The sequence below is a fragment of the Mugil cephalus genome, chromosome 6, assembly GCF_022458985.1.
Source record: "Mugil cephalus isolate CIBA_MC_2020 chromosome 6, CIBA_Mcephalus_1.1, whole genome shotgun sequence".
Lineage (NCBI taxonomy): Eukaryota > Metazoa > Chordata > Actinopteri > Mugiliformes > Mugilidae > Mugil > Mugil cephalus.
In genome coordinates, this window is record NC_061775.1 from 13628115 (window position 1) to 13640598 (window position 12484).

The 12484-nt window shown below is 40.3% G+C and overlaps 2 protein-coding genes across 2 annotated transcripts; both read right to left on the minus strand.

Annotated features, from left to right (window-relative positions):
* Positions 1-1712: 1712 nt before the first annotated feature.
* aldh9a1a.1 (aldehyde dehydrogenase 9 family, member A1a, tandem duplicate 1) lies at positions 1713-7168 on the minus strand. Its single transcript, XM_047587965.1, has 12 exons — positions 7008-7168; positions 6620-6778; positions 5465-5610; positions 5082-5211; positions 4855-4989; positions 3927-4123; positions 3692-3832; positions 3409-3597; positions 3143-3230; positions 2891-3032; positions 2514-2626; positions 1713-2137 (listed from the first exon to the last, which is right to left on the minus strand). The coding sequence occupies exons 2-12, from the start codon at positions 6759-6761 to the stop codon at positions 2043-2045; spliced, it is 1518 nt and encodes a 505-aa protein (XP_047443921.1). The 5' UTR covers positions 6762-6778; positions 7008-7168; the 3' UTR covers positions 1713-2042.
* Positions 7169-8830: 1662 nt separating this feature from the next.
* Positions 8831-11592, minus strand: tmco1 (transmembrane and coiled-coil domains 1). The gene is made up of 7 exons (XM_047587269.1): positions 11387-11592; positions 10877-10954; positions 10721-10780; positions 10582-10628; positions 10434-10501; positions 10138-10282; positions 8831-9270 (listed from the first exon to the last, which is right to left on the minus strand). Exons 1-7 carry the CDS (start codon positions 11454-11456, stop codon positions 9172-9174), a joined length of 567 nt encoding a protein of 188 aa, XP_047443225.1. The 5' UTR covers positions 11457-11592; the 3' UTR covers positions 8831-9171.
* Positions 11593-12484: the final 892 nt, after the last annotated feature.

A 12484-nucleotide genomic window follows, 5' to 3' on the forward strand; every position in this document is an offset into this window, starting at 1 on the left:
TGACTTTGGGGTCACTGGAGACAACACGCCATCTTCCACAAAGCACTTTGGCCTCTTGGATAGACAAAGGTCCATCAAATAATTATGAGCACTAAAGAGGTGCTATTAAAACTGATTAATTCCCCGTTACGACCCAGCTCAAGGGGCACGGCATAAAGTGAAGACACATGATGGTGTTACAAAAGTAAATTTATTTCATTAAAAAAAATAAATAAATCTTCTGCAGCTGAAAAGCACATTATTGTGGTGGTTGGTACAATAAATACGTTTAAAGCAGCTGTCTGTGTTATGTCCATTATGTGAGTTCTCTGAACCCCAAACCTCTTCCCTACTCTGCCGTCTAAATGCACTGAATCTTTTAGTCCCAAAACTGCTGACAATTAGCCTTTTGTGTGCCATTTCTCAAGAAACACACTGACACACCAAGAAAGGAAGGAGGAGAGAGGCAAATCCACAGTCATCGAAAAGACCACTGTAATGCAGCTGCATCCACTGTGAAATTGTTCTTATTGAAGTGAAGAAATCGCTTCTGTAAAATGGGTGATGTAACACACACACTGCTATAAAAGTCATCACATGCCAGAGCAGGAGCAGACTTCCATGATACAAATAGTTCTGTGTCCCCACAAACGCACCAAGAGGGCTAAGACGCTGGATGTGCTGGCCCGCAGTTGATGACAAAGCAATGCAATATGATGAAATAAAACCAGGCTAAGATTTTGAACTTTTTGAAAACAAAATTGTTGGTGCACCCACCACTATACCAGTGAGGCCGGCATAGTACTCAGTGCACTGACAAGAAACATCAAGGTCCACTAGCACTTGAGTAATGGATTTGCCATAGTCATTACATAAGCATAGGTTCAAGATAATGCAGCGTCAGAAATGGTGTATAAAGTACAAATATAGGCCAGCAGTGATAAGGTATTCAATGAATGACCAGATTCAGCGTCGGCAGCTGCATTGAATTACAAACTCACCCCGCCTCTACTAACAGAGAAAACAAATGCAATGTTCCAGTTACATAACAGCTTGTCCTCTTGGTAACCCAAATGCACTGATAGTATGCAGTCCGCAACATACTCAGACCATTAAAAAAAATGAATGAAACTGTGTACTGGTGTACTTTAAGTGCCAAATCCAAAAAATTCTTTGTAGGCCTCTGTGATAAAATTACAGTCAGGGAAATATCTGTGCAAGGCCATAAAATTCAGTCATCCCAGGAGCATAGCACTCTGTTTTTTGCCAAGTTACGCAAGACCAATTTGAACTCTGTGTGCAGAAACAAGCACTTTGTCTGGCCAGCAGCAGGAACTGCTCATCGCTTGACTTTTTCTACAGTGAGGGGGTGGTGGTTTAAGGATCATGCCTCAGTGGAACGGGCAGGGACACAGGTCTGACAAAGGGTTGACAGATTGGGTGGGTGGGTGGTTTCTTATGCATTAGAAATCAGTGCATTTTAATAAACCGTCCACCACCATTACAATGTAATGCAAGGTCACTAATTCAAATTCCTGCTACATTCGGGGCTAACGTACTACTGAGCAAGACACTTAAAATTGCTATGCAGACACAAGGTCAAAAAATTTCAATATTGTATATTACCATCATTAATCTACTGATCAGTTCTTAACGAGGTGTAAACTGTTTTAATATGATGCTTTTCGTTTTGATTCATATTTGATTCAGATGCAACAAACAACAAGAAGAAATTTTAGTCTCCAAAACATTTTATTTTGAGAAAAAGAAATTAATCAAATGGCATTACAATGAGGCGTACAGTAAACAATGCATAGGATTTCTAATTAAGGCTGTTGATGCTCCTTCATTACGCACTTTGACATCAGTCATGTTTCATTTACTTGCTTAATACTATAATGTGGTAATTTCTACTTCAGTCCTCAGCACGAATACTTGTGGAATGTAATCAAAGTAAGTGCATAGTAGAGTGTTCATGGTATATATTCAATGTCTAATGCACTGAACACACGCGGGTGAAATTTCATTTGGAGTTCTGGCACACTACTGTAAACCTGGTGCGTTTAAAAAAGGCTCTCCACATTGCCCATTTCTACGACCACGGTCTTCAGCTGGGAGTAGTACTCGATTGTCACCTCGCCATTCTCTCGGCCAAAGCCTGCAAAGATCATTAGAGGAAAAAAAAGTAAATATTCAGCAAATATAATTTACTATAGGTAAGTTATTTCTATACTCTTCTGCAGAGAAGAGTAGAGAAACCAAAATGACCATGGCCAAAACGCCAATAATACTTAATACAACAAATGTCATAATAAATGTAGAAATGACAGTATTTTTGTGCTAAAATAAGTGAGTCAGTGAACATCACTGGCTGCTCAACCTTTTTTTTAAAAAAAAAAAAAAAAAAAAAAATATCATACAACAAAAAACATCAATTTCAATTAAAACAAAATATACATAACCACTACGAGGTTTTAAGAATGAGAGGAGCTTCCAAAGCATTACACTGACAAGGGCATTCATTTAACACCTACCTGAATTCTTGTATCCACCAAATGGTAGTTCTACAGCACTGTTGTTGTAGTTATTGATAAAGCAGGTCCCTGCCTCCAGCTGTGCAGCAACACGATGGGCCCGAGTAATGTCCCTGCAGACAGAACAAAGAAAGATATTTAAAATTTATAGAAAAGTAGAATACCAAAAAATTTATTAAAATTAATAGTTTACACGCAACTTCATTGCACAGCTAATGCTACGACTGTGCAATAACTTTAACTTGGAAATGTTTATTAGATGCATTTTGGAAACTTTGAACGGCTGCCAACTGATCAGAACAAAGCCTTTATCTTCTAGAGCAAACCATTAGCGTATCAGCGGTTGCTCCACATTGTTAAATGTTCACACTGCAAACCTGGTAAAAACTCCTGAGGCCAATCCATATGTGGTGTTGTTGGCCCTGCGGATCACTTCCTCCTCTGTGTCGAAAGGCAGGACGGACATGACTGGACCAAAAATCTCCTCCTTCACACATGTCATGTCGTCTCTGCAGTTATCTGTATTCAGAGAAAGGAGTGGGGGGTAACACATGGTGAATACTAGTACAGAAAACATGCAGATGGTGTAATATACATGTATATATGGGTACAGAGTGTTTCTGACCTACCAAGTACACAGGGTGACATATAATACCCTCCTTTCAATTTGGCATCACTAGGGACAAAGGGCTCTCCACCACAAAGCACTTGGGCCCCCTGGATAAAAAAAAGGGTATAAAATCAGATGTTGTGCCAACTAAAGTAAAAACTATTTAACTACACAGTGCGATATGACCGATTTCTTTCTGAGGCTAAAGTGCTACGAATACCGATTCATTCTTAAACCGCTCAACCCTGCTGGATCCTTCTGAGCAGGCCACCTAAGACAACACACCTCTTTCTTGGCCTGGCTGACATAGCCCAGCGCTTTGTCCAGTTGTGGTTTGCTGATCAGAGCACCCATTCGTGTGCCATCGACCAGGGGGTCACCAACAGGGATGGCCTTGGTCCTCTTGACAACCTCCTGTAGGAACTGCGGCATGATTTCCTTTTGCACGAACACTCTGGTTGCATTACAGCAGACCTGCAAATTTCAGACGGACATTTTAAACTGTAAAAGCTCAGATAAGGTCGAGATGGTCAAATCCATCTATGATGACAGAACTCTGGTGTCTAACCTGTCCCTGTGTCAGGAAGTTTCCCATGAGTGCTCCCTTCACCGCGTTCTCCAGCTCACAGTCTTTGAAGATGATGAGTGGAGATTTTCCCCCGAGCTCCAGAGTCACCTGCTTCACCCCCTTTGCTGACATTTCCATGACCTGCGAGTGAAGACAACAGGAGGATGCTCTGGGTTAACGTGACAAACCTCCTGTTGAGTTAAACAAATCCGTAGCTCCGTGCTGGTTTCTGGACCTTTTTGCCTGTTGGAACGCTGCCAGTGAAGGAGACTTTAGCTACGGTCGGGTGATGGCAGAGCAAGGTGCCAGTCTCTGCTCCTCCTTGGACCACACAGAAGAGCCCATCGGGTACCCCTGCCTCTTTGTAGATCTCAGCCAGGATGACAGCAGTCACAGGAGTCATTGGAGAGGGTTTGAATACCATGGCATTACCTGACAAAACAACCACACTGTAACACTGCACAGAATCTGTGAGGACAAATGTGAATCAGATTCATACATCTGGAAAGCGCAGTTTTTCTTTATAAAGGCTGCAGCTGTTTTCAAATGCTCTATTGGACTATGTGCTTTGGTTCATTGTCTTGCTGGAAAATAAATGTTCTCCCAAACTGTAGTTCTCTTGCACACAGATTGTCCTACCCCTTTTGCACCCTACTTAACAAGCCATCCAGGACCTGTTGCCACAAAGCATGATGCTGCCGCCATCATGCCTTGGGGGATGTTTTTTTTGTTTTTTTTTGTGGTGAGGTACAGCGTTTGGTGTGCACCAAACATGGCACCGACTCTGATCAGACCAAATAACCTTCTTCCAGTTTACCCCTGGACTCTCTGACATGCCTTTGGGAAAACTCCTTCAAGGAGACTAGTGAGGTGTAAATCTCTGGACAGATTTGCACATGTGCCACATTCTCACTCTGACATAAAAGAGGATTTTAATGTAAATTCTTATCTTAAAAGTGAAATTATACTGGCCATGACTCCATTTATAAAAGCAGTAGAAAGGGGAAACATCCAAGGAGGTCCAGACTTTTTACAGGCAGTGTATCTCAAACCTGATTAAAGGCCAATTCGCACTCAGGCTGATGATATTCAGGAGCAGGTGCAATAAAGCAATGTGTGAAATCAGCCAAATTGACGCTTAAAATCACTCCTATAAAACTCACCACACGCCAGAGCAGGAGCAGACTTGCACACTGCAATCTGGAAGGGGTAGTTAAATGCACCGATCCCCACACACACACCAAGAGGCTCCCTCCTGGTGTATGCAAACGTTCCACCGGGAAGCTGGATGTGCTGGCCTGCCGTGGATGACAACAAAAACCCCATGTTAAAAATAAAGACATGCTAGGATTCGAGCTTTTGGAAAACACAAACCTGTTGGCGCACCCACCTGAAAGCGTACCAGCCAGGCCAGCATAATACTCAATGCACTGCCAGGAAACATCAATATCCACCAGGGCTTCAGTGAGGGTTTTGCCATTGTTGATCACTTCTAACTTTGCAATCTTCTCCCTTCGTTCCTGGTTTGTCATTGGAACAAAGCAATAAAGATTCAAGATAATGCAATGACGCAGCTCAAACAAGACCGACCCACAAATGGTTTGTTTAGTGCATATGTAGGCCAGCAGCGAGTGTCTGCTTTCAATGAATAACTAGCGTCTCACTGCATGCATGCTAAGCTCAGTTCCAATTTCTGTTGCATAACACTGGAAGCGACCTGGTTAAGTTTCCAGGCCTGCAGATGGTTTTGACACAACAGACCGATTGTCTCACCCTGATAATGCGGGCGGCCTCCAGCATCACCCTAGCCCTCTCCGTCCCAGACAACTCTCTCCATTTGAGGTAGGCAGCACGAGCGCTCTGCATGGCCTCCTCCACCTCCTCGGCACCACAGGGTACCATCTGGCACAAAACCCGACCTGCACAACCGAGAAGAGCAACAGGTTGCAGACAGCTCGGCTGAGAATGACAACATTTAGGTTAAATGTAACTTTATCACATTGAGTGTTTAACATTTTCTGTTCCATTCACTCAGCATTAAATTCCAAAGTTTCCCCCACCCTACTAAAGAGAAGTAAAAGGGGAGGGTTTCAGTTACATAACAACTTGTCCTCTTGGCGACCCGAGGCACTGATGAGCTATTATTAGTGAAGAGGGGTCCTGTTCTTTTTGGCCCTTTTTTGCTCGGCTCCCAAATGGCTCTTCATTCAGTTTCAATGGAAGCCTTATATTTTAACCTAATTAAGTAATTATGAATGGTCTGTGTGTTTTCGTGCAATTTTTCATTCACCGCTTTAATTTTTTGTAACAAAAAAATACAGGTACTACTGTAATCAAATAATTAAATCATGATCAAATCAAATAAATAAATATAGGCTTAACATTATGACACTTAGATAAAAGTCTTTAATGCAGGATGGCATTCACAAATACCGGATGCCATAGCTTGGATGTCCAGTTTTTGCTAATTTCTTCACTTTTTCCCCTCGCTCTATGTATACCTGGCTTGTACCATTTCACTTGTTTTCTTTGAATCTTTGTCCCCCCCTTTTTTCTTAAAAATAATTGTGTGATCCTAGTCTGTCCTCGCATGTGATTGGTCGCATGGTGTGCCGTCCCACCCCTGTCAATCAGTAAAAAACTTTATTTATCCCCGAAGAGCAATTGGTAAGGCGAGGAGCGGTACATAGAATAGGAGCAAGAGAATAAAACCACAAAATGAATAAAATCACAAAAGTGGGTGGACAAAAACAGCATATTATGTACAATGGCAGGCCTGCTGCCAAAAGCACAGGAGTCAGCTCTTTTTCGTTCGCTACTCTTGACTGTCGAAAGAGTCGACTCATCAGTGTGCACCGTCCGTTATACAATGTAAATCCCCCAGAAAGAAGGGAAATTGACAACAGAAGCAGAGTTGAAATGACTCACCAGTCGCAGGTTCAAAGACGGGCTCTGCGTTTTTCTCCTGCTTGGGGCTGACTCGTTTACCACCCCAGAAGTTCAGAGGGTCTGTGACCACCACGGACCCCGTCGAGGCTGAGGGCATCATGTCGAGAATAGACTGGGCCATTTTCACACAGAGGACGGCTGCAATAACACAAGCAAACTTTAAAGTGCTTTGCAACAATTTAAACTGTGCAATGAAGACCGAATAACAGGGGAGCCCGTGCGCTGCACAGCGTGCTCTGTGCTTTAGCTTTTGCTAAAGTGAAACTAGGGCACGGAGAACCCGCGCATGACGCACATTTTTACGCGACAAAACGCGTACAAATGCAGAGAGAGAGTGAGAGAGAAGTAAAAACAAATACGAGCTTACCGTTCCTGCTTGTACAAACAGAAAGGATGTGAAACGGAGGTTAAATCGGTTAAGATTGTTTCATTGGTTTCACGCCCCTGTGGTACGCACAGCCAGGAAACGCCCACTCCCTCCGTGCTGCGTTCATCGCGGGTCTTCGGGTTCGTCTTTTGTCCTCTTTGCGCAATCGTCCCAGGGAAGAGATCAAATCAGCTAAGCAGAATCTGCACAGAAAAAAAGTGAAACATTAACGGCACATTAGTTCCCAGTGACACTTGCAAGATTTATTGTGTCTATTTTTTGGATTTTTTTTTTTTTTTAAATTGCACAAATCTACGGAAGAGTAGCATATTGATGAGAAAAAAATGTGATGAGATAGATTTGTTTTTTCATTATGCACAAAAAACTTTAGAGAAAAAAAGTGGAAATTTCTAGAAAAATGTCGAAAGTAGAATGTAGACGTTTAAACCGGCAGTCCTGGGCCTTGGATCCAATAAAATATATCAGCAATATAACTGGAAAAAAAAATCATAATACAATTTTAAAGTCTTAATATTAATTATTAATTAAGCCCCAGTACTCTTTCGCAGAATATTGGCGGTACCATATGCATAAGGTAGGGTACTGCCGGTTAAAGGACTACTTTTGACGTTTTTCTCAAAATTTCAACTTTTTTCTCAAAGTGCATGATGAAAAGAAATCTCCCAATGGGTGGCCCTAACACTCTTCCACTACAAATCACTACCTCACTATCTACATTTTATAATCTTAGCAATTATATTACCAATTTTTATTTAAGCAGGCAATTATTATTTCATTCCCATTCCACACTATGTATTTCTCAATGTGCTGTTATTTTTTGTGTATTCTTTCAAATTTGATATTGTTTATTGTATATATTCTTGTCTAATTTACGCACTACTGTGACAAGGAAATTTCTCATATGTGGCACTCCAAGCTGTGGTCATATGCACCATGTTTGCATTTACTATCTCTTTGCTGTGCTAAGACCTTGATTGGAGTTAATCCATGGAAAACTGAATGAATACGACAGATCAGAAAGGCACATGCATGTGTATATAAAGGTCCCACAATTCACACTCTGGGTCCAGATAAACATTAAGTCAATATTAAGTCAAAGGATCTCTGTGTCAACCTCTGCAATACAATAATAAAACAGCAGCGAGGTCAGGTCGTGGTAGGCCATAAAACCATTTCAGAGAATTTGAGTGTTTCCAGGAATACAGTAGACTCAATTACTGTGAAATCGTGTGATGTGGACATTGGTAGGCGAGGTGAATAAGTGGTCACTTACAGCAGAAATGGGAGAACCTGACTGAAAGATGACTAAACACCAGCAGCAAAATCTTCTATCCTCTATTGGAGGACAGTTAGATGTAAATGAATTGAAGGTGAGCGACAGCATTTCTGTTTTGTCATGCAACATTTCAAAGATTTTAATATGGCAATGAAAAGGCTTTTTAGTATTGAGAAACTACCAACTATGGTAGACAAACATTTTGGCCAGAACTAAAAGCACCTCTTCTGGCAAACACTGCTCTGTGGCTTAAGTGTTCTCCACAACGAAGCATGTTTTCTTTAAAGGAGTTTGAGAAGATCAGGGAAGAGAGATCTGATATGTTGGAAGTTTGAATTGAGCCATAACAAAGGTCAAAGGGCTCCCTGATGAAAGCCCTTACCCAGAATAGCTACAAAAGTGTAGGAAAGAACACATCATCTCGCTTTATGTTATATCAAGACATACCATTACCACAAACAGTTTTCTAAAAGAAAGAATTGAACAAATATAATGAATTTAAGATGTAAAAAAAGAAAAGCGCCACTAAAATGTAATAATAAAACTTTATTATTATGTAAGATACAAGGACACATCATTACTGAAAATGGACCAGATGTTAGTGTGACCAATTAATAATTAAAAATCTCCAAACACTCTATTGTTTGTGCTAAACACAAGGTAGACATTTGTAACCTTTGGTGATGAACAGAATTACAAACAACTTCTCTGCTCCTAATATCTAACCGACACAACCTTAAATAAACCACAGAAAAAGAAAGTAGCTGCAATATGTAAGACTAGCGCTTCAGCAGGAGCACTTCTGACTGCGCGCTGATGGGGGCGCCACATCCGTAGGCTGAAGGAGTTTAAGAGGAGCGCTGCTCATTAGGAAAACTTAGCCGCCTGGGGAGGTGGTCCCAGGAAGCCACCAGCCTGTTTCGTCGCAGCTCTGGAGGGAGCGAGGCCGAGCATTTTCTGGATATTCTGGAGGACAAACACACGATGATTTGAATTGAAGAGTCATGTCACAGAGGTACATATGCATATTCAACAGAAACATTAGGATGGGGCATTATTCTGTTGGAGAAAATATGAAAGGGGCTTCTTTATTTTTCTTCTCATCAGTAAATTTCATAAAAAGCCTAAAAGCAACAATAAATACTTTCTGCTAACAAAAGCCTGGAATGTCTCAGTTTTGATGCAATTGTTAGCCAAAAACTTGGCAAGCGCATGATGACACTGAAGTTTATACAACATTACAGCAATACCACATGCACTGTCTAAACAATCTTGCGTCATTGATAATGAGACTGACAATGTCTTTTCATTTGTGTTTTTTTATTACACAAGCTTTACTGTTTGATCTAAAATTTTCAACACAGCAGAAGTCTGTGGCCAAAGTCCCGAGAGGCTTCTGATATTCATTACGCAAGAGGAAAAAGAAAAAAAAGCAATGCTGGATAATCAAAGCGATGCCAAGAGGGGCAAACAATACTTGGCCTGAATGTGGCATTCAGATGACTCAGCATGCTTTTACCTAAATTAACTCAAATGTTCTGTGACCTCCCTGCGATAACTGAGGGTTTTGTTCTGCCTTAATAATAAGTACCATTGAGAATGCTATAATATTGAACTTTCAGCATGTCACTTTGCTGCAAACGTAGGGAAATGACTGATTTTTCCTTAGGGAAATTGTTTTAAAGAGACAAAAGTTTGGCTACAAGCTTTGTAATTTTAGTCGCCTACAATCTGAAATGTTTCACAAAGTTCCTCCAATACATAACTGTCCTTGTTCTGACACACAGTAAAAAAAATAAAAATACAACAGCCCCGCTGTGAGTCTCGAGTTACCTGTCTTATGGACATGGTGCAGAGGATATAGAGGAAAATGAAGGAGCAGTCAGTGTAATCCTCGCCCAGCAGGTTGCGGTGTGACAGTCCCTGGATGTAGGACAGCGGTACGAACGGCAGTTTGGCCACAACCCTTCCATCAAAGCTAAACATGAGAGAGATATTAGAAAATGGAAAGAGCTTCTCAAGAGCAATAGACCAGAAATGTTTTTTTTATTTTTTTTTCAATTTCTTTTGTATGTTCTCTGATTAAAATGAAATAAATGTAAAAAGTATTTTACTGTAGAAGAACTTACATTGAGTTGAACATGCCCATCAAAGCTGTGAAGCAGAAGCCAATGGCGAACATGGATTTCATGCGCACCTACAAATAAATAAGTTTAAGATTAAGAAAGTAAATAATCTAAATAGCTGCACATTCTCTGTAAACAAAGTGGCTCTCACCATAGACAGGTCTCTGTTGTTGTTCTTCAGTTTCTCTTCTTGCCTCTCTGTAATTCAAACAGATTGCAGTTCATAAAAACAGTACTGTAAGGTCGCACTGTTACGACAGAGGGCACCAGTTTATTTTCTGTGTTCTTACCAATCTTCTTCTTCTGTTGGCGTCCGGCTGATTCGGTGATGGTTTCCTTTTTCTTTTCAACTAACATCAGAAAAGCAACAGTGAACGTCTCACACAGTCTGTACAGAAATTGTGCAACAATCACAGCAGTGTGATTTCAATTCACAAGTCACTTACGTTTTTTGCTTTGTTTTTCCACTTCTGCCTTTAACCTCTTGTACTTCTCAGTGCGGTACACTAAAACCCAAGTAATCCCTAAGGATAAAGGTCGTTAAAAAAAGATAATAATAAACAATGCAACACAACTATTAGCTACTAGTACTACAACATTTATTAAACCTTTACCTAGTTCTAAATGTCCAGCCAATAATGAGTTATCACAAATACTTGTTTGAGGCCAAAAAAAAAACAATAAGCCAAGTACATTTTGTTAGTATTTTGTGTCTAAATGGTCCATTTCTTTTCTACTCAATGCAAAGGTATGCAACATGGAGCTTAATCGGCTAAGCTAATCTCAATAGCCTAATATTAAATAAACGACAACTCCACAATTAGCGCGTAATTGATATTAACGATGTTCTTAATGTTTCCATACTATTTAACACAGAACTTTATATATATAAAAAAGTTAATGTACAAATGTTTTTTTAGGCGATAGTAAAATGCCTGTCGGACCGATTCACTCACCTTCGGCTAACAGCGCCGTACAAACAGAGATGAACACGATTAGGATAGTGTCTGCGAACATGGTGCTCATCTTAGTGGTAGTGGCCCGTTTATCTGACAGCAGAGAGGACCTGTATTTTTGATTAATTTAAAGGCTGGCCACACTCCACCACCAGCCCCAGTTTTCATAGAGCTAGGTCAGCACTACCGACGAGGTCACATGTGAGAAGCACTTCCGGTTCACCGGTCTGACAGGAAGACGACGCATGCGCTAATTCCAATGAAAGCTCATTTGTGCAGAGAAACTAGAACAAATATATATTTTTTCTTTTATTATTAATTAATTTATTTAGTTAGTTATTTCAATTTGACATGGGCATGGAGTATTCCTGGAACATTTTTCCAATATTTATAGAAACTAACACACACAGGCAAAATGTAAACAGACAAGACCCACAAGACAAAAAAAGGGAAAAACATCTACTACAAAAAGGTAAAAGGGGTGACCACTAGTTGTCAATCTGTTATGATATTATGGAAGTCAGTTGCTGTGTTCATGAGGGATACATGCCTCTGTTTACACTGCAGAGAGCTTGGTGTGAGCCCGTTTTATTATAATGTTTTGCTGATCCTTTTAATGAATATCTATTTTTCCACGTTTGAGAAAGTAACGTGTGTCTTTGATCCAATGTGTAAATGGTGGGGGTTTACAGTCCTTCCACTTGACCATCTTGCAAACAGTGTGAGGAATGCAATACTGTTAGATTCTACCAATATTAGTAGTTTTCCTACATTTTCTGTACTATAGTCATAGAAATCAATACTGAGAAGCTAACTAAATGCTTATGTCTATTTTTTTAATGTATAAATATTTTTATATTACTTTTTATTCGATTCATATTTGAGTATTCTGAATAAAGGATTCTGATTAAAATGAATTAAAACTTGACATTTACAGGTTACCAACCAATGCAACTTAACACCTTTTAACTGGGCTAATCAATTCCAGTATCAACTGTCGGGCCCTCTAGTCTCACTTGCTTTCCAATTTTCCAGTATTATATTCTGCAAGTTATTATTTTTTTTCTGTAAGAACCTTTTCACAGCTTACTCTATTTA

Excerpts from the sequence above, each read along its gene's own strand:
- aldh9a1a.1 (XM_047587965.1), bottom strand. The coding sequence starts at position 6,761 with ATGGCCCAGTCTATTCTCGACATGATGCCCTCAGCCTCGACGGGGTCC. Across the intron at positions 4,124-4,854 it reads TGCTCCTGCTCTGGCGTGTG|GTAATGCCATGGTATTCAAA; the intron begins GTGAGTTTTATA and ends TTGTTTTGTCAG. Across the intron at positions 3,033-3,142 it reads TATGTCACCCTGTGTACTTG|ATAACTGCAGAGACGACATG; the intron begins GTAGGTCAGAAA and ends CTCTGAATACAG.
- tmco1 (XM_047587269.1), bottom strand. The coding sequence starts at position 11,456 with ATGAGCACCATGTTCGCAGACACTATCCTAATCGTGTTCATCTCTGTT. Across the intron at positions 10,781-10,876 it reads GGAAAAACAAAGCAAAAAAC|TTGAAAAGAAAAAGGAAACC; the intron begins GTAAGTGACTTG and ends TTCTGATGTTAG. Across the intron at positions 9,271-10,137 it reads GCACCATGTCCATAAGACAG|AATATCCAGAAAATGCTCGG; the intron begins GTAACTCGAGAC and ends TTTGTCCTCCAG.